General features: G+C 50.8%; 1 protein-coding gene across 4 annotated transcripts in view; it reads left to right on the forward strand.

Annotated features, from left to right (window-relative positions):
* LAMA5 (laminin subunit alpha 5) overlaps nucleotides 1–21074 on the forward strand; it is a 167161-nt gene that overhangs the window by 130236 nt on the left and 15851 nt on the right. For all 4 annotated transcript variants that reach the window (XM_044985171.1, XM_044985168.1, XM_044985169.1 and 1 more), the window contains 25 exons: nucleotides 71–232; nucleotides 490–591; nucleotides 683–766; nucleotides 2079–2309; nucleotides 2902–3015; nucleotides 3392–3519; nucleotides 4825–4905; nucleotides 5607–5821; nucleotides 6408–6508; nucleotides 7156–7336; nucleotides 8122–8265; nucleotides 9218–9369; nucleotides 9467–9577; nucleotides 10506–10617; nucleotides 11436–11606; nucleotides 12778–12974; nucleotides 13141–13257; nucleotides 13584–13738; nucleotides 14667–14808; nucleotides 15589–15691; nucleotides 15894–16007; nucleotides 16490–16669; nucleotides 17120–17262; nucleotides 18543–18728; nucleotides 19522–19658. In XM_044985171.1, the coding sequence (XP_044841106.1) occupies nucleotides 71–232; nucleotides 490–591; nucleotides 683–766; nucleotides 2079–2309; nucleotides 2902–3015; nucleotides 3392–3519; nucleotides 4825–4905; nucleotides 5607–5821; nucleotides 6408–6508; nucleotides 7156–7336; nucleotides 8122–8265; nucleotides 9218–9369; nucleotides 9467–9577; nucleotides 10506–10617; nucleotides 11436–11606; nucleotides 12778–12974; nucleotides 13141–13257; nucleotides 13584–13738; nucleotides 14667–14808; nucleotides 15589–15691; nucleotides 15894–16007; nucleotides 16490–16669; nucleotides 17120–17262; nucleotides 18543–18728; nucleotides 19522–19658 (3563 nt within the window). The remainder of the gene's footprint in view (nucleotides 1–70; nucleotides 233–489; nucleotides 592–682; nucleotides 767–2078; nucleotides 2310–2901; nucleotides 3016–3391; nucleotides 3520–4824; nucleotides 4906–5606; nucleotides 5822–6407; nucleotides 6509–7155; nucleotides 7337–8121; nucleotides 8266–9217; nucleotides 9370–9466; nucleotides 9578–10505; nucleotides 10618–11435; nucleotides 11607–12777; nucleotides 12975–13140; nucleotides 13258–13583; nucleotides 13739–14666; nucleotides 14809–15588; nucleotides 15692–15893; nucleotides 16008–16489; nucleotides 16670–17119; nucleotides 17263–18542; nucleotides 18729–19521; nucleotides 19659–21074) is intronic.

Here is a 21074-nt window from a genome sequence, read left to right on the forward strand (position 1 = left end):
GACATTCACTGCGGCGCATGTGGGGTGCTCTCGGAAAACAGGCATGCAGCTCTCTTTCGCTCTATCCTAGTTCATCAACATGAATGGGTGGGTGTTACTGAGCGGAGACCGCCAAGAAGTGGCCACCTCCCTGAGACTAGAGGAGGAGCTCATTCATGCTGACCTGAAGAACGTTCCCGAGGCCTATCAGGAGCTCTACTGGCACGCACCCAGCTCTTACCTTGGAGACCGGGTAAGAGAGAACACACCCAGCCACGGTCCCTGCACGCTCGCCCCTTGCATTTGTTAAGGTGATGAAGCAAACGCTGTCACATGCCGCCCGGATCTTCACTGAGCCTCAGCCTAATGGCCTGCGTTGTGCCATTGCCTGTCAGTTGGATTTAGCAGGGGTGTATCTGATTGTGCTCACCAGCCGTGCACCATCATAGTATGTCACTTAGCTGAGTGGTGATAAGTGTCTTCTGCCTGTGTTGTTTGGCTCTCCCCTAGGTGTCCTCCTATGGCGGATACCTGCAGTATGAGCTTCGCTCAGACACCAGAAGGGGCGATGTGTTCGTTCCCATGGAACCCCGCCCGGATGTCATCCTCAAGGTACAGCCTCAGAAACCCCTTGTGCGAGGGGTTCAGGGATAAATGGTGCTTCCAGCCAGTGACTTACAGGACATCTTTGTACCTTCCCCAGGGAAACCAAATGAGCATCATGTTTCTGGAAGGCACTTACCCTTCCCCTGGAGAGGTACATGAAGGCCGGCTGCAGCTCGTGGAGGTGAGTTCAGACACACTCTGCGCGTTCCCTGGAGCTCGAAGGGACAGACAGCGCGAGGCACAGAGCCCCGAGAACCGAATGTTGTTCCTCTGTACTGTGCACTGCAGCCGTGGCAGCTTTTTAACGTGTCCTAGGAATTTGGTGCAGTCTGTGACTGCCTCAGAACCTGGAACCCTTGTGTGTCACTAGGGTCATCCCAGAGAGAGCGTCTCTGTGGGTTGGAGAAACATTCGGGTGCATGCTCCAGGAAAGCAGGAAGAGTAGCAAGATGGTCTAGAGGATAGGGCATCAGAGACTGGTTCAGTTCCTAGCTCTGCTGCAGACTCCTAATGTGACCTTGGGTGAGTCACTTAATGAGCCCTGAGCCTTGGTTCCCAAGGTGGATAGTGCTTCCTAGAGGTGTGGTGAGGACAAAATCTACTTATCCTTGTTTGGTGCTTAGATACTACAGTGGTAGAGGCCATCCAGACAGAGGGAGGGTTGCTTGAGTGCAGATGCTACAGGGCTAGTACCTTTAAATGTTGCCTATTGCTGGTAATTCTCACTCTTAACATTTTCATTTTGTTTGCACGCTCAGAAATTTCTGTTATAAATTCCATACAGTTTCTGGGGCTTTCGTCTGAGACTTTAAGAGCCAGGTCCTGTCTGCCTTGTGGGGACGTTAAAGGGTTAAATGTTCAGCCTGTCACACATTTGCATCCAGATGCATCCATGTCTTTGAGCGGGAGGGGAATCACAGGAGTGCGTGTTGGCCCTGGGATGCCAAACTGGGAGCACTAGTGCAAACTGAGTTGGCAGTAGGGAGATGGACCTTGTGAAAATTCAGGCCTGATGCTCCCATGGCAGCCTTTGTTACAATAAGGATTTGCAGTGACGTCCTGGACCAAACGTTCCCCTCCACAGATGCTGTTGTATTGTGCATCAGGTGGCTTCTGCCCTGCACCCAAGAGAAGCTGCATGTATGTGGCTTGTGAAGCTCGTGTGCATCTCTGGAGATGGAAGGCACTGCGTGAATGGGAGCTCTTCCTTAGGCACATGGACAGATTTTCCCGGTGCTTGTTGGGGATGGGGCATGGGTGGAGAATTGGCTGTGAATTTCCAGCTAGAATACTTACAGCGGAGACAGAAGGGGGCAGTCTCAAAGCTGCAGACAAGTGAAGAGTCTTTGGGCTATTGTATGGATAAGCCCCCCAGGGATGAGGGGGTTCATTTAGCTGGATGATTGGCTGAAATATCCCCAAAGGGGCAGAATCAGAAACCCAGGGCTAGCGCTTACTGCATGGTAACACCCGAGCGGCTCTCTCTTCACCAGGGTAACTTCAGACACACGCAGACGCACAACCCAGTGTCCAGGGAAGAGCTGATGATGGTGCTGGCTAACCTAGAGCAGCTGCAGATCCGAGCGCTCTTCTCCCAGCTCGCCTCATCAGTGTATCTGCGTCGGGTGGTCCTGGAGACTGTGACGGAGACCAGCGGGGGCATCCGAGCCAGCAACGTGGAACTGTGCATGTGTCCGGCCAATTACAGGGGAGATTCCTGCCAGGTAGGGGGAAGAGGTGAAGTGCTCTGGCCAGGCTGAAGTGGAATTGTAGGATGCGTGTGAGAGCCGAGCACGTCCCCCACGGCCGTTGCACTCAGCAGCGAGGTTTGGATGTGCCCCGTTGTATGTGAGATTTCAGGGAAGATTCTAGAGCACGAGTTTCCTGCGCCAATCCCTGGTGTGCAGCTCTTTAATGACAACTTGACTTGCACCTGCCAGCATCCCAAAATCGCACTGAACTACACAGTACATGTGCTCCATCTCCTGCTATTGCCCATGTGCTCAGCTTTGTTTGCTGTGAGATCTGCGTGAGCTAGAATTTTGGGTAGTGGGCTACAGGGGGGCTTGCTCAGGGGTCCAATGCCAGCAGTAGGTACATACCTGAAAGCCTTAAATAAAGTCTTTTTGCCTAGCTAGTTGGCTCATGTTGATTGTGGGGGCAAGATTGTAACTAAAAAATCTTGAACATTGTCTCTTTTAATCTATTTTTATGTCTTGAATCCCAGTGGCATTTATGGAAGGTAGTTTCGCTAGTATGCTAGCTCTGCCTAACCATGTTCGTTCCATGTGTCACATCTTCTTCTTCTGTCATTAGGAATGTGCTCCAGGTTATTACAGAGACACCAAGGGTCTCTTCTTGGGAAAATGTGTTCCCTGTCATTGCAACGGCCACTCGGATCAGTGCCTCCCAGGGTCTGGAATATGCATCGTAAGTAGCTAGCCCATGAAATAATCAGAGTACAATGTGTGCTGGTCCTCACCAGCTGACTAAAAGGTTCCCTCCAATACACAGTGACCAAGTTACGAGATTCCCAAACTACTGTCTTGATCACCGAAAATCTTCATGTGCCATTTCAAGGGGATTTATTGTCTTCGTGTCAGTTTAGGATAAGCAGACTGGGTGTGCGGGAGAAGAGGAAAGGATTTAGGCATCCAGATGTGTGAGGGGGAGTCGTCTGTTCTAACCCACCCCTTTGGAACAACAGTCCCTTCCTCGGTTAGGCCATCGTAATCCACCAGAAAACCGTGGTGTTGAATGCTTCCCTGCAGAAATACTGAATGTGTTGTCTGTCTTGTCCTTGCAGAACTGCCAACACAACACGGAGGGAGATCGCTGTGAGCGATGCAAAGATGGGTATGTCGGTAACTACTCCCTCGATGGGCCATTGCAGTGCATGGGATGTCCATGTCCTCTTTCAGTTGCTTCCAACAAGTAAGCATCTTCTGTGAAGTTCTTTCTCCTGTTTTTTCCCTCATTCACAAAGTAGTCTGATTTCTTCCCCTGATCCTGAGGGAGTTTCTTCTGGCTGCCAGGAGAAATGCACTGCCACATCATAGAATTTTTCCAGTTCGTTCTTTCCTGTTTTGGCTGCTTACCAAGGAAAGAGGACGCTGCTCCCCTTTTTATTAATGCTAATAATGATGGGATTAGGCCGTGGAGGGAGGAGAAAGACCCACAGCTCTGATGTGACTAGTGCAGCCAGCAAGAGTATTTTCTTTCTGACGGAAATATTAGTAATTTCTAGAGGTGTGAAAATATTAGTGACAAAATGTAAACATTGGTTTGTATTGATTTAGCTAATTTAGTACCTAAACCAGTTAAAAGTTCCAATATTAGCACCATTTCCCCCAAGTCAGCATATCTCATGTTGAGATTTCAAAATAACAAGTTTCAAGGTGATTTTGCGATTCCGTTCTTGTGTGATTCTCTCGTGGGCTAGACGTTCTGCACTGGCATTTCACTCCTGGAAACTGGGCTGTCCTTAGTCCCTGACTCCAACCGCATCTAACTTAACACTGGCCCGAAGGCAGTACCAACGCTAACTCTAGCCAAGGGCCACCTGCCAGGCCATATGCTGGAATTCCCCAGCCCTGGTCCCAAGGCCAACCCTGCACCAGTGCTTCCTACTATTCCAGCCTTGAACCCTCCTGTAGGGACGAGAACTGGCCACCTCACTGACTAGCCTGGGGGTACAAACCAATGAAACAACTACACATATCCCGAAGGCCACAATCCTAGCTCGGGGAGCTCCACTAGCCCTAAACCTACCCTGGGGCCCCCTGTTAGCCTGAGACCTAACTCTAACCTGCGGAGGCCTATTGGCCTCAGCCCGAACCCAAACCAGGGGTGTAATACACACCCCAACTTTCACCTGGCACCTACTGCCAGCCCCAACCCTAACCCTCTACCCTGGAAGTCCCTACTGGCCCCACCCTTCTGCCTATCCTGGGGAACCATACCAGCCCCAACCCTCGTCCTGTCCTTGAACCTGTTGCCAACCCCGGCACTAAACATTTCCATAGCCTGTGTCACAAGCCCTTGCGCTGCTTCAGATCCAAACCCTGACAAGAGTCCATGCCCATGAGCTGATCCCGACCCCATTCCCTTTTCTACGGCCATAAACCACTCCCAGCCCTCACGCAACCCCTACCTGAATGACAAGAGCCCCCGTTGCCCTGGTACCAGGTGTCGTTCTTCGGAGTAAAATAACCTTTGACGTTTGCCCCGTGTTACCAGCTTTGCCATTGGATGTGTCCATAAGGGCTCCAGCATGCAGTGTCTCTGCAAGCCAGGCTATGCCGGAGCCATGTGTGAACGGTAAGGGCCTGGTAATTACGGGAGGGCAGGACCGGGAGCTGGGGGGTGTTTCTTTTTCAGAGTGCAGCTGTTGTTTTGGCAGAAGAGAAGTTTCCATAGTGACGAAAATAAAATTAGAAGCCCCAGCTATGTTAGCACAAGAGACTGAGGAGAAAGCGATTGACTTGAGCTGTGAATCCTCTCTGTTGTGGCTTTGGCTTCTGTTATTTTGCGGAAGGGGCATAAAATACCAGCTGAGATTGCAAGGCAACGCCTTTCCGAATCCAGCACCGGGACCTGGTGGCTCCCAGGACCAGCGGGAGCTGGGCCCACTTGATTGCTTATTCGCTGTTTCTTTGTACATCAGTGTGGGCTCAGCGTACAGCTGGGATGAGTCCTATTACTGACTCCGTTACTGGCACAGGCTGCCATCTTGGCCAAGTTCCCGCAGCAGTCGTTGCCTTGATTCCCCACCTGTAAAGCAAGAGCAGGGACACTTCATGTGAGGCTTGATTAGTGACCGTGAAGTGCTTTGAGTGGAAGGTGCTGTGGGAGTCCAAAACATTGGGCTAATTAGTAGCTGTAACTATGGTGTAGTCGGTAGTTGTGCAGCACTTCAGTGGGAGCTGGGGGGAGTGTGTGCGTGCGTGTCGGGGGACGCTTGGTAACATTAGCATGGTTGTTGCTTTAGCTCCCTTTTAACCCCTGCTACGTTTTTAAAGGTGTGCCCCAGGTTACTATGGCAACCCCTTAGTGATCGGCAGTTCCTGCCAGCCATGTGACTGCAGTGAGAACACGGATCCCAACATGTTGTTCAGCGACTGTGACTCTCTGACGGGCGCCTGCACAGGATGTATGTACAACACGGCCGGGCCCCGGTGCGAAGTGTGTGCCCCAGGGTACCACGGAGACGCAGTGGTGGCAAAGAACTGCACAAGTAAGTGTGGCACCGAGCCGGGGTCAGTGTGTCACGGGCGTGTGCAGGTAGCCAGCCCGCAGGCACAGCTGTGGTCATTGCCTGGGTAGGTTCTTACAAAGCCGGGAGCCTGGTCTCCTGGCTTTCAAAGGGTACGTTGGTTAAAAATAAGCGTAACAAAACAACCCTCTTTAGCAGGCATTTAAAAATTGCACACAGGCAGTAAAGCTCTGACACTGTAGCAGCCTCGTCAGTAATAACAGCTAGCGATATCAACCAAATTATTATTTCTGTGCTTGGGTGGGTTTGCATAGTACATTTCTAACATTACAGGGCCCTGCCAGGAGGAACACATGGTAAAATCCAAGGCGCTGGTCCTGCAAACTGCTGGTCACATAAATAGGTCTTACTCCGGCAGGTAATCATGTGAATAAGGGTTGGCAGGATCAGTCCCCACGTATGAGAGAATGAAGGCGACCAGTGAACTCCCCCAGTCGATAGGATTTTCCCCCAACACACTATCCAATCCACCAGAAACAGGGGGAGTCAGAGTGCCTGGCTGATCCTTTTAAGTTGTTGGGTAAATGGGTGTGTTTCTTCCTGGCAGGGTGTAACTGTTTGCCGTGCGGGACTGAGTCGTGTGACCCTAGAACTGGCCGATGTCTCTGTAAACCTGGAGTGACAGGTCAGCACTGCGACTGCTGTCAGGTAAAATGAATCGTGGGTTCCCCCCACACGCACTGTGACGGCTCCATCACTATACGCTTGGCTGATGCTGAGTCACTGCACGCCAGCTCCACTCTTCTGTAGCCTGCCCTCCCGTTACGAGCCCACTGCAGTTCCTGGGCAGAGACAGGAGGATAATGGCTGCTGTGCAGCAGATGACTGAGTGATGGGATGCTGTTTCTGCCTACACCAGGCAGATACCTAACAATAAAGGTCAATCTCTAAAGAACCTGGTTATGAAATGATGGGAGGAAGGGGTGTTAACTGCAGCTTTGATGCTTGTAGGAAAAAGGCAATTAACCCTAGGGTGAATTTCGGAGATCCAAGCTCCCCACCTGGAGTAAGCAGACACCAGGCGAGCTTACGGACACAGCGCTGCCAATGCATCTCTATCTCAGTGCTATTGTGCAACCTTCCCATTGGTCCAACATTTTGCCATATTGTGTGTTAATTTTGTGCTCAGAAGAAATGCCTCTGGGAATTAAGTTGAGACTGTGGATCGCATTTCAGCTCTGGCCAGAGTGACTGTGAAGCTGTGCGTGTCTCTGGAGATGAAAAGCTAGCGTGTCCTCCAATTGCCTCCCCTTCCTGTGTGTGCTAGCATGCTGATTACCCACGTCTTTCCCTAGGATGGGCACTACGGCTACCGTGACTGCTCTGGCTGTCGAAAGTGTGACTGTGACATTGGATCCATAGGCACCAGCTGCCACGCTGAGACTGGTCAGTGTAGCTGCCAGCCCGGGGTGACTGGTCTTCGATGCCAGCAGTGCGCGCCAGGCTACTGGGGGCTCAGCAAGCGTGGCTGCACAAGTGAGTTTCTTTGCTGCTGGTAAATCTCATAGAAGAAATATCTGGACATCTCTGTGCTGCTCTGCTGCAGTGCCGAAGGGCTGTGTTAGACACTTAGCATGCATCCAGTCCCTTCTCACCACGGATACAAGGATGTTGTGTTTTACATCATCTCCGTGGTGCTACAACTGGAGAGCCCCCCAACAGCGTTCCAGCTTTGAGAGCAAAGAAGCCACCATAATCCCATGGAGGCTTTTAATCGTTATTTGTCATTTAGATCGTAACAATAAAGATAAAATATGCCAAAGTGTTGTCTGGGCACTTGGCATCACCTAGCAAAGGGCCCGGTTTTAAAAAAAATGTTAAGCTGCAAGAGTGCGATTGCTCTTTCCACCCCTTCAGTTTGCACCAGCAGTCACCACAGTTACTTGAGCTAAGCAGGTAAGTGCTCGAGTTGCCAAATAAAATCATTTGCATGTGCAGCAACCCATCCAGCCGAAGAAAACTCCCAGCAATTCCTTATGCAGACTAGGTGTGCAATTGCAACCTGAAGTTTTTTAAAACAAACTGTGACTCTTTGTTTTTCTGTACATTAAACTTCACTAGTCAAATGGGAGGATCAAATGAGCTAATCTCTCCTTCCATTAAAAAAGCATGTTCACAGCCCCGCCCATTGGCCCTTGGTCATTCATTGATTCTATTCTGCGGTGGTGTTTTGCCCTGTGACGGAATCCCAGTGTTCCCTCTCTCAGGGGGCTCACTAGGTCAGGGCAAACCCCCCTCAGCTGCCTTCTTTTCGTTGGCAGAGTGTCAGTGTAAGGGGGGCTCCTGCAACCCCCGGACTGGGGAGTGCACCTGCTCCAATGGCCTGACGGGGAAGCAGTGTGACACCTGCATAGAGAAGTATGAGATCCCCGTAGCAAATGGCCCGGACAGCATGAGGTGTGAAGGTTAGTAGCATCATGTCATCTCCCCCCCACCACACTTGGCTTTATTGCAGGAGTGAGGTAGAGCTGGCTGCAAAATGGGGGGTGGGAGGGTTTCACTGAAAATATTGACAAACGTTTCATTTTCATCTAATTTTTTTTCTTCTGCTTTTGGTGGAATTTCAAAAACTGAGAACGTTTTGGCCAAAACAAGAAATTGGCCAGAACCCAGAATATTTTGATTTGGAAATGCTGCTGCAATGCAACGGGAGTTGTAGTTAAGCTGCTTCATGTGCCCGTTCTCCTCAATAGGCCGAGCTCCCTGGTAACACTAGAATCTCCTTTGAGTCACCCCAGGTTCCCCTCTTGGAGAGGGGAGAAGGTGCATCATGGGAGTCTCCTGGCCATGTGCATTGTGGGAGATGTAGTCTGATCAGTACTTGCTAGAGAGTAACCTTTAAGTGGCAGATCCTAATGGTCAGTCAGATCCCCTGGCGGTAACTAAAACATTGGCGGTGAGTTTGGCAGACAGCACCCTGCCTTCTGGCTGGTTTCCTTTGTGGCCCTAGGGCAGATAACAGAGGAACAGTGTTAATCAGCCTAATAGTGGGCATGGCTCTGATCTCGCCAATTAAGAGCAACTTCGTCAGAGTTATGTGGGGTATGCTGCTGTGAGGCCAAGAGCAGGCCAGCTGACAGTTTGCAGTCCTTGGCACACCCCTAAAAGCATTTGGAAATCCTGATCCTTTGTGCAAAGGGATTGAAAGGTGACCCGGGAACCCCAAGTTAACACCTTCCCCAGAGGAGAATCCAGTTCAAGCGGCAGGGATTTGGAGACATGTGGTTCCCCCTTTGGGTTAAAAAAAGTGTCCTTACTATGGTCAGAAGGAAGGGGGAGATGGAAGGAGACGTTGTGGGTGCTGAATAGCTGGTGTTGCATTAGAGCCGTTTACTCACCACCCCTTTCTCTTGGCAGTCTGTGACAGCTGCGTGCTGCTTCTGCTGGACGACCTCCAGAAGATCGAGGCCTCTTTCCCCATCATCAGGAACCAGCTGATCAACCTGAACGCCAGCTCCATCGCTTGGGCCCGACTGCATGGTCTGAACAGCTCTATGAAAAACGTCACTGTATGTGAAGGGCTTAATGTGTTCTCCCCGCTGGCTTAGTCTCTGCACGGGCCTCTGGTCCTATTGCCTGATTTCCACCCCCACCTCTCTCTTTCAGAACCACCTGCACGAATATCGGAGATCCATGAACAGGGTCAAGCAAAAGGCAGCCGAGCTGGCAGACGAGACTGCGGACCTCACTCAGGATTTGATTGCACTGCAGCACAAGGCAGGATGTTTCTCCGTCCTCCTCCCCCAACACTGCAGGCACAGACTGGCGTTCCCTTGTTCATTTGCATAACAATGAGTGTTAGGTGCCCATGGGAGGAGCTAGTTAGGGCCAGGCCTAGTTTGAGCAGCTGCTGGACACTTGACTCCTGCAGCACCCGCTGCTAACCCAGTCCTGGGGTCACCCACCATGCACTCTGCCAGTGAACCTGAACCCTGATCTTCAACACCCCTGCTCATCCAGGCAGGTTCCTTGCTCTGAGCCAAAGGAGGCTTTTCGATATGGGCAAATATCCAGCCCCCCGCAACCACCATTTCATTCTTGTGCAGTATTTAAACCCTACTCTTCAGAGGGGAAAGGCAGCCCCTCTTGATTTAATACAGTCCCTGCCCCCAAAGCACCTACCGTTGACACAAAATTCAGGGACTGGTTTTTAAATGGGTGCATAAAATGTGTGTGCACTTGCACATGCAAATGATTTATACCCATTGGGTAAACTACCTGTGCAAATGGCCAGTGTTTTCGTATGTGTGTAATTACATGACCTGAGTGCATTTTTGTACATCCACTTGCAAACTCTTTCAGAACCTCAAAGCTTGTACGTCTTCTACATTCTCCTGATTAATATGCAGGCTGTGTTGACACAAGTCATAATGTGTAACTGTGTTATAAGCATGAAAGATTTTTGTCACAATGGACTTGAGGGTTTTTTTTCAGCACCCATTTCATTATAAACACAATTTCTCACTCACTTCTGTGCACACATGAAGATAAATCGTAGCAGAGTACAGTACCCGTGCATATCCCTGCAGAAGAGCTGACTCTTTCAGCTCTGTGGTCCCAAAAGCTGCCCGATGCCCAACCTTGCATTACGGGTCATGTTGTATCTCACCGAATGCTTCAGCTAAAGCAGTGGTTTGTTTTGTAGGCAACGATGACTCACAGAAAAGCAAAGGATCTGCAGGGGCAGACAAATGAGACCTATCAGAGAGCAGAGCACCTGCCAATGAGTATCCAAGACATCCTGGATAGCATTGCAGGTACGTGACCAGGTGTAAGTGTAACTGCCGGGTTGATTTTCCCCTGCCCCAAATCCCACACTCCCGCTGTTTCAAGTTGCTCAGGGCGCAATGTTACCTTTGATAGTATCTGTGGAGATTCCTGCAGATGGTTTAAGCAAAGTGGGGGGTTGTTGCAGGGAATTCTGTGGCCAGTGAATCTCAGCTGTTTGGCTAAATGCCGTATTTGGTGAAGCACGTTATATTTACACTTAGAATGTGAGATATAGGGGCCATCTGCAGTGCTTTTCCCAAGAGTGATTGAGCAACATTGAATCTTCTTCCCCCGCACTGGCTGAAATCTGCCCCAGTAAATCTAGAGGAGAAGGCAAACTACAAGGGCGGAGGGATAGCTCAGTGGTTTGAGCATTGGCCTGCTAAACCCAGGGTTGTGAGTTCAATCCTTGAGGGGGCCATTTAGGGATCTGGGGCAAAATCAGTACTTGGTCCTGCTAGTGAAGGCAGGGAGCTGGACTTGATGACCTGTTGAGGTCCCTTCCAACCCTGATATTCTATGTTTCTAAGGTGGATTCTTTGGGGGAAATAGTCCAGTCTGGTGGTTACAGCAGAGGGTCTAAAAACTTGGGTCTGAATTCCAGCTGGGTCATTCCCCCATTTCATGACTTGAAACAAGTCACTCTATCTATCATTGGGCATCAGGACTCCAACAAAACCAGATGCTGTTTTATCTGAGTGGGGGCTTTTCAAAGTGCTGGGGGAGGAGATGGCTTTCACAGCTGAGTATGGGGAGACCACATGCTCAACTGGTGGATAACCATAGGGCATGGCTTTCCCTGCAGATTTGGTGCACCAGATGAACAAACTGGGGACTGCAGACCTCAGCACGGCCTCCTCTGAGGAGTTCTGGCAAAAGATGGCCGAGGTGCAAAGGATGCTGAAGGAGATGAAGGAACGGGATTTCCTCAGCCAGAAAGGGGTGGCAGAACATGAACATGAGAAGGCTCAGAAACGTAAGCCTAGCTCAGCAGGCACAGGGGATGGGAAATGCCACTAGTGCTCCTTGGGCTCTTTTCCCAAACAGTCCCATCTCAAGGGCATTGCTGCAAACGCTGTTTATGGGACATCCCATTGCTGTTATCCCATTGTGGTCACCAACATTCGGAGAGCTACACTATTGAACGGAATATGCCCATCTAGCTTTTACAGGCTAGGAGTTTCCAGTACTGACCTCCTCAGCAGTCCAGCAATGAGGGGACAGTAATTGATAGTCCCATTTTAGACTCTTCTGCAAATTGCAAAGGTGCTAATAAGTGCCAGTGAGTTTTCACTTCAGTCCCAACAGAGTTTAGCTCCTCTGTACAAGCAAGTTCATGTACGATCAGAAGGCTTCAGATTTATTTAATTGCATTTGAATTTCATTAACTTAATAGTTCTGTATGACAACACTTAGAAATGTAGTTAGTGTTTTATATATATATATATATTTTTTTTCTCACATGCACCTATACATGGTCAGTGGTTGAGTAAATTGTCCCAAATGGTGACAACAGAAGTGTGTCGTTCCTTGCTCAGAGAGGGCTGGAGTCTGAGATTCCCCAGGGAATCTCCGTTGCAATGCACCGCTCTAATCAAACAATACTCTGTTGCAAGGACCTCAAGGCCAAATTCTTCTCTCCACTGCCATCACTGGAGTTACTCCAGACATGCACTAGTGTAACTGTGGGAAGAGATTTCAGATAGAAAATGGATCTTTAATCTAGAAGAAAACAGCACGGTGAGATCTGATGGCTGGAAGCTAGAACTAGATGTATCCAGATGAAGTACAGATTTTTAACAGAGATGGTAATTAACCATTGGAACCACTTACCTAGGGATGTGGTGGATTCTCCATCACTTGGTGGCTTTAAATCAAGAGAGGATGTCTATGTCTTTTTAAAAGATTTGCTGTAACTCAAACAGAAATTATGGGCTTCATGCAAAAATTACTGGGTGAGGCTCTTTGGCTTGTGTGGTCAGAGGAGATGGTGATAATTGTCCCCTTCTTGCCTTAAAATCTGTGCTTTGAGACCACACTCAGGCCCTGAGCCTTTTGAGGAGTTTCCACTGTGTACTCAGAAAGAACTCTGAAACGTTGGGGAAACCAGAGTTTCAAGGCAATCTCCTTGTGCTCTCTGTCATCAGTGCTCCATCGCGTGAGGAGCGAGCTGTACAGCAAGTGGGAATCCAACCAAGACCTGGTGAAGAGCATCAAAGACGTACTGGCTCAGTATAGCTCAAAGCTGATGGATCTCCGAGATGCTCTCAATGAGGCAGTGAATAAAACCAGGCAGACAGAGGACTTGAACAGCCTGAATCGGAACAACCTTGAGGAGATCCAGGTACAAAGAGAGGTTTATTTGCATATAAGCATGCAAAGGAGCTGACACCATTGGGTGAACGTGCATGGTTTTGTCAGTGGCTAAGGAATGTCTGGTATAATCTAGGTCTTGTGCCTGTTGCTTGATCCTGTGGCTCCTACCTAACACTATCCATCTGTGTCTCAAGCGAAAGAGTAAGGAGCTACAGAAGCAGTACGGGATGGTGCAGGACACTCTGCAGATGGCTGAGGACTCCCTGGTCCAGGTCTCGGATCTTCTACAGATAATAGAGAATGCAAAGGAGGTGAGTGATGAAAAAGCTCAGGGTTGTCCGGCGGATTCTGGGTTGAGGTGTGTCAGATGGGCTACAGCGTGCTGCTGGTAGCAAGAGGGACAAGGCAGTGGGGATGGGGAAGGGTTTTGGTGGAGTTGGTACTAGCCATGGGGAAGGGTGGAGGAAGAATGGGGATGGGGATGAAGGGCATGGTGCTGACAATGGAAAATCAGCCATGTGCTGGTCACCTGCCAGCCCCTCGGAATGTCTCTCTTCCTCCTGGGTGTGTGTCCAGCTGCAGAAGTGAGGAGCTGGCAAGGTTGGTGAATGCCCCTTGTGGGCGTGTCCTCCTGCAGGAGTACGAGAAGCTAGCCGCCCGGCTGGACGGAGCCAGGTACCCCCTGACCGAGCGGGTGAAGAAGTTTTCTCCCGCCAGCAGTAAGATCCCAGTCGTTGAAGAAGCTGAGGAGCACGCCAGGCTCCTGGATGAACTCGCGCGGAACCTTTCCAGGTAATGTCCCTGGCTGCCCCAGCTTCACCCCGGCCTGGGTGGGCCAGGAAATTTCATGGTCTGCTCCACTCCTTATTCCTGCCGGGACCCAGGACGCTGAGCCAGCCGTGGGGTAACTCCACTGACTCAGCTCAGCGTCCTGCTCCCAGCACGTTTGCTAGGGGGACTCTGGCTGCTTGTGTAAACAAGTGGTGACGTGTGGTCGATGGGCCTCTCCGGGGCACTCGGAGGGGTCTGAAAATTGCTGAAGTCCCTGCTCTGATATTCATCTTGGGATAATGTTTACATGTAAGAATTGATGCGTTACCTGTAGCCCAGCACTCACCAACATCCCTGTGGTAGCAAACCAGCCTGTGATGGAGAAAGCGTATGGGTAAGAACAGAGCTGGTACCCGTTGGAAACGGGCGCAGGGCATGGCGGTGCCACCTGTTAATTAGGCACATTTGAATCTTCAGGATGTGATCAGCTGACCTCTTAGACCCAATCTGTGTCTGAATGCTAATTGTCATTCCTGATTTGCGCTGTTTCATTGGTTGTCCATCTCTTCCACTCTGCACAGCAGTAAGTAGGGGACTGATCCTCCCTCACTCCCACCCCACCACTTCCTACTTCACAGACGGTTTCCTGCCATGGAGCATGGAAGGGCTCCTCTCTGAGCTGGGTGCCAGCACTGCTGGGGATTCAAAATGGACTGGGCACTGCAGATCTCCAGACCTGGGCGGGTGGGGGAGAGCAGCAAATTTGGAGACCAGTATGGGGAGGCCAGTTGTTCAGGCCGTGCGTGCATGCTGCTGTGAAAACCCCACATATAGGGGGCCTCAAAGTGGGGAGCCCAGGACAGTGACGTGTTGCCTGTGCTTGGGTCTGGCCCCTGGTGCTCCGCTGGGCGTCTGACCGTGGACTTTATTTATTTGTCTTCAAATGCAGCAGCATCCAGGGCGCAAACCAGGATGGGTTTATCCAGCGAGCGATCAATGCCTCCAACGCATATGCCAGCATCATCAAGGCTGTGAAGAATGCAGAGAGGGCAGCCAAAGACGCCGATGAGGCAGCCGGTGAAGCTTTGACAGTACGCAACTTCCCTTCAGGGCCACACCAACCCTTGCAAAATCCTGGCTCCAGGGAGCCCTTTGCTTCCCTGGCCCCACTGCAGCTCTTAATGCTGATACACGACACTCCTGTCACTGGGCTTTGCAAACACGAATGGGCTCAGCCTGCCCTCACTGCAACGAGACAGCGGTTACTATCTCCACCTCACCACATGGGGAAACTGAGGCAGTGAGCCGTTAAGTGATGTGCAGGGCCGGCTCCAGACCCCAGCGCGCCAAGCGCGCGCTTGGGGCGGCATTTTGCCAGCAGGGCGGCAGGCGGCTCCGGCGGACCTTCCGCAGTCATGCCTGCGGGAGGTCCACCGGAGCCGCGAGACCAGCGGACCTCCCGCAGGCACGACTGCGGAAGGTCCGCCGGAGCCGCCCGCCACCCTCTGCAGGCGCGTCTGCAAGAGGTCCCCCGCAGCCGCGGGACCGGCAGTGCGCCCCCTGCGGCATGCCGCCCTGCTTGGGGCGGCCAAATTCCTAGAGCCGCCCCCGGTGATGTGACTAAATGACTTTGGCATCTAGTACCTCCAGTTCTCCTCTCTGTTACCCTCCCCACGCATACACACACACACACACCCCTTTCCAGCAAAACATTTGCCTGAAGGTGGTGCAGATGCTTTCTGACCAACATTGGCTATTTGCCTATCATTTAGCCTTTGCTGAGACTGGGGACTGGGGACTTGAACCGCTTCGTGAACCGCTTGGTGTGAGGCCCCAGGTAGTTAGTGAGGAGGTGTCCTGTGTGTTTGTAGAGTGTTGTGTCGGGAGATCTTGGTGCCTTATCTAAAGAGCTGAAGAAGAACAGCAGTGCCCTGGAGCAAGCCGTGAAGAGGGAGCAGAGGAAACTCGATGGGGGTAAGAGAGGGGCCAGCAATGGAACGAAGTGTTCCAGGGAAATTCTTCTGCGTGGGAAAGCTAGAAAGCACTGTGTGTGTGTGTGTGTGTGGGGGGGGGGGGGGGGGGGGGGGGGGTTTGGGTGGAAGTGATGGTGTGTGACGTGCTTTGGAGGAGCGATAGATGTACAAACACCTCACGTGTTACATACGTCTAATTCCAGTTATTAAAGGGACGCTGCAGGCAGCCAAGGACAAACTGACCGATCTCCGAGAGAAGAAGGAGCAGCTCCTGAACCAGCTGCGATCTGTACAGAACATGCTGGACATGGACCAAGGTTTGTCTGTAGGCAGTTTCTTCTAGACAAGAGCTCTGCACATAGCAAGAGAAAAGCTTAGCTGTAGTCCCGTCTAACACACAGGGCAGTCTATGGTCGTGGTAGGTACCCAGTGGTTTGACCATCCAGTGACCTTGGGGGGGTTTACCTGACCCTATAAATTGGTTAAATTTTACTTCATTTTCTGGGCTGAAGGTATAAACTGCTTCTACCTCCTGGGTCGGAGGTGGGGGGGGGGGGGAATCTTGGCAGAGGCTCTTTTTCATTGGTGAGCTTGTAATGCTTTTGAAATTGAGGAGCTGAGTGTGTGTATGAGCCACCAACCACCAACTCATGTACGTCTTGTTATTGCATAATGTCAGGTCCCATCACTGCTAAGCTGAGGCAGAAGCGTAGTGCTGACTCCAGCCATAAGCTAGGAGCCCTGCCCTCCCTCCTGCTCTTTGCTGAGTTTAAGAGACTTGTCTCCTTTCCTCTCAAAGATAACACCACAGCGGTTATTCAGAATGCCAAGGCTGCAGCTGCAGCAGCCAACGACACGGTTGCCAGGGTGGAAGATACATTGAGCAACATGAAGAAGAACCTGGATGAGTGGAAAGACCAGTATGGAGGCCTTAAAAATGAAGAGTTAAACCAGGCAGTTCAAGATGCCAAGAAGTCTGGTATGGAACGATGGGGGTTAGCCGTGGAAAGTGAGCTGGGGATAAAAGCCAAGGACGCCACTGTCGTCATGAAGCACTTCACTGTGGTGTCTAAGTGCTGCTCTGTCTCTTGTTCCCTGCTGACAAGTTTAAAGGGAGGCTGTTGTGTGTCCCCCTCTGACTGTCTCTCTCTTTGCAAAGTCCAGGTCATCCACTGGGGCGGGCTGTGGATGTTCTTACAATGGCCTTGGATGCACTTTATGGCTGTATTTTTAAAAGTCACTTTTGCTAATGCTGCCAGCAAGTCTTGCAAGAGAGGTGTGCACATCAGCCACTGCTTCGCTCCCTGTGACAGCTGCGCTGTGTCCATTTCCTTGGCTTGCGCCCCCGATAGCTGACTGTAGGATCCCTTTCCACCCCGCTGATCATTATCCCCTGTTCCCCTTTGCCTCCTCAAATCACACCCTCCAGTGTCGAACCTGGAAAGCACCATTCCGCTGCTGCTGGAGAAGCTGAGTGGCCTGGAGAACAGGAGGAATAAGAACTCCACTGTGTCCGAGAACATCCTGCGAATCCGCCAGCTGATCACGCAGGCCAGAAATGCTGCTAGCAAGGTAGGGTGTGGGGGAGAGGGCTGCATATGTGAGAGTGCTGCTGTGTGACGGGTCCGAAGGTGAACCCCTGAGGCAGGCAGGCACCGAGCAAACCTCCCCTAGGCTGCTCTCCACAAGGCTTCATGGGAGCCCCTGAGTTTGGTTTTAATGTTGATTGGCCAAAGCAGGTTGACTGGTTTTGTATGAAGGCAATGCATGCGGCAACGTTATTCCTCTTTTGACTGGCCAACATGGCTACATTTTGCATCATGTAGGGCAGTTTTAAAACCTGATTTTCAAGGCTGTGGAAATGGGGGGTGAGCAGGGATTGCTCTGAAGTCCAGATATTGGGGGGAATCCATTTGAGGGAGTAGAGAAGTCAGAGTCTTCATCGTACACTTGGTGCTCTCCCCTGGCCCGGCCAAATCTGCAGCAGGCTCCACACGGCCTTCAAAGCCTCCATAAAAGTACTTTGTCACGGTTAAATCTCGGCTTTCTAAGTACAGTTGGGCAAAAGATTTCAGGCAAACGGTGGGAGAGGGGGGTTGTTTTTTGGGGGGGTTTTTTGGTTGTTTTTTTTGGCCAAACAATGCAGATTCAGGTCGACTGAAACGTTTTGTAAACTCGTGTCAAATTCGCTGACCCAGTTCTTGGCCAAAGAGAAACAAACAAAAAACAATTCCCCCCCATCACGTTTTCACGTTTTTTATCTGACGTTTGCATCAATTTTATTTGAAAATCATTTGAGATTTTTTTTTTAAAAGTTTGGTTCTAATCTAAATGCAGGGGATTTTTTTTTAACTTTTTGGTTCACCCAAAAATTCAACAATTTTTAGTTTCAGCTCGACTCAAAGTGAATTTTTTCCCCTTGATCTGTTCTGCAAGTGAACCAAATAATCACCTACCCTCTGTGCCTAAGGGTCGGTCTACAAGAAGAGACCCGCGGCTGGCCCAGGCTCACAGGGCTTGGGCTGGGGGAGCTGTAAAATCGCAGTGTAGATGTTTGGGCTCAGGCTGGAGCCCAGCGTCTGAGACCCCGCAAGGAAGAAGGGTCTCAGAGCTCAGGCTCTCTCCTGAACCTGAGATCTCCACTGAAATTTTTAGCCCCGCACCCTGAGGCCCGCAAGCCCAAGTCAGCTGACCTGGGCTCTGAGACTCGGTGCCGCAGGTTTTTCATTGCAGCGCAGACACACCCTAAATGCGACTCTGCCTGGGCTGGTAGCAAATGCTGTCACCGTAAATGAGGAGTCAGGCTGCCTGGGCTGCTTCCGTCAGCTTGGCTTTGATTTCTCCACCTCTAGGTGAAGGTACCAGTGAAGTTCAACGGCACCTCGGGCATCCAGGTCCGGACTCCCAGCGACCTGCAGGATTTGTCGGCCTACACCTCCCTCAAGTTCTACATCCAGAACCCGGAGCCCAAACCCAGGCAGCGGCGTCAGGATGGGGCCGACGCGGGCCAGTTCGTATTGTACCTGGGCAATAAAGACGTAAGAGCTGCCCATCCAAGCACGGGAGCGGGAGAGGGAACCGTGCAGCAGGCAGAGCTTGGGCTGGGTGATCCAGAAGGGGAACAAGTGTGAGATGGATGTCAGTGCAGAGCTCTGAAGAGGGTGGGAAAGTCTCGTTATCAGGAAGGTTTAATATGCTGCATTCAGCCAGTGAATATCTAAGCCAGCTGTCTCCATTCACTCAGCTTCTCCTTACTGCTTGTAAAGGTTTCAGGCACACATAATGGGAGCAGGGTGTCCACTGTTACTGCCAAACGTTATTGAATTCAAACCGAGAGGAGAGGGAACAAAACCCTCCTCCGGGTAGAGCACGGGGGCTGCTGTCGTCCCCTCACAGAGGCCCTGGGAGAGTGTGGTGGGAGACAGCAATCGCATGGGCCATGCCACCCCCAGGGCTAGATGCTGCTCATTTACAGGAGAGCCACTGGGCTGTGTGTGAAGGTAACTGTGAGTCTCCAGCCCACGCACATCACATACCACGTTGCTTTGATCCTCGCCCTTGCAATGGCGCATCCCTCTGATGCGCAGGTGCTGGGCTCTGCGTGCACTGGAGTGTTTGTTTTTTGAGGAGTGAGCGTATCTGGTTTGTATGTTGTTGTGTCCGTTGGTTGGAGCTAGGCCTCCAGTAATCCCCTGGAAGACTGTGCACTCAGCCGTAAAAATCCTGAGTGCTGACTTGCCTTGAGAGCATCACTTTAAACCCCCTCAATGATTTTCCTTTTTCGGACGGGTTCGCTGCAAACCCTTTGGATTGTTTGCTCTGTGCATTCAGGCCACTGGAGACTACATGGGCATCGTGCTCAAAGACCGCAAGGTGCAGTGGATCTATAAACTTGGGGACGAAGAACCGACCTATTTAACAGTTGACGAAGAGATCGGAGAGCAGTTTGCCGCAGTCAGCATCAACAGGTACAAAATCCACACAAGCCGCTCGCGTAGCCGGCTGACCTAGAGAAGAAACTAAAGCGGGAGAGGGAGACTTTGCACAGTGGAAGCGAGAGGACAAGATAAAGTAATTTACATTTGCATTGGTGACCGTTCTCAGAGTGAATCACCTTGTTACCCTGTCCCCCATCCTGGGCTCCAGGACGAGGGACACTTCCTAGTGCTTAACTGGGTGCCAACCCCCTGACACCTCCTGTCTGTTGGCCCCCCGAACAGCCTTTACTTTGCCTTCCAGGTTAACAGTAGGTGCACCCCAGTCCCTGAGCCCCTTTGAAGTGTTCCCCTGTAGTCCAGTCCCTTCTCCACTGAACAGCGTACACACCAGCTTGTATGATTCAGCTCGGGAACAGCCCTGTGTACAGCCCCACAGCACTGAGATACATTTGTAGTGAAAACAAGAATACGTTTATTAACACAGAACAGAGAGTCAGATATTCCCGTGAGGAAGGATAATGGAAACAGAAGTGTTACATATCAAACAAAATCAACACGCGCTTTTTAGAGACTAAATTTAACTTAACATGTTAACCTCCTGTCTAAAGCAGTCTTCATCTCACCCAAAGCCTTGTGCTGCGTTTCCAACCAAGGCTGGGTGTGGTCTCATTTTAGTAAATGTAAATGCGCTGTCTGTTTACTTCCTAGGTGCAGGATAGAGGGTGTCCTCCTTGTCCCCCAGTTACAATCCAGTAAACCTTGGAAGGGCACCCCCAGATAAGGGTCTTTTCCCCGTGCTGTTCTTCTCTTCCTGTTAATTCTCTCTGTCTTTCATCTGCATTTAGCTCAGGCTGGGGATTGAGAATGAGGCAATATTTGGTTTACATTTCAACAAATAGATAGATAAACATCTCTGATCTGATGGGACACCAGTTTTTCACCTCTGGTTGGTGACCGCCTGTCACAGTACATATACACAACTCCTTAAGTATCATCCACACATTTCTCTCGCAGCAGATACGAGGATCAGTATTATATAAGCTTTTATTAGAGATCTCCCATGGCCCTCTTTGGTGAACTAGACTGTATGAGCTAGACTTGGCAGATACCTGTAACCTCTCTCCATCCTCTCTGTGCCCCTTTGCCAGCGGGCATTAAGAGGTTCTTAGGTCACAGCATCTTTCACCCTTACAATCACACATTACTTCAACTTCTCCTCTCCCTGGTGAGATGAGTAAAGGATACCGCAGGGCTCCCATCACCAAAACGCAGCCACCTCCAGGGCGAAATGCAGCAGCTGATTAACAGTGTGCGGGAAGGGAAGAATGACGCTGCATCCAATTGACACACAAGAAACGTTGGCATGTAGCACGTAATGGGGAGTCAGGATTTAATCAGAGGACAGGGTCCCAGTCCAGCGCAAGCCTGCAGGTGGCGCTATTACAT

This window comes from Mauremys mutica, chromosome 13 (assembly GCF_020497125.1).
Source record: "Mauremys mutica isolate MM-2020 ecotype Southern chromosome 13, ASM2049712v1, whole genome shotgun sequence".
Lineage (NCBI taxonomy): Eukaryota > Metazoa > Chordata > Testudines > Geoemydidae > Mauremys > Mauremys mutica.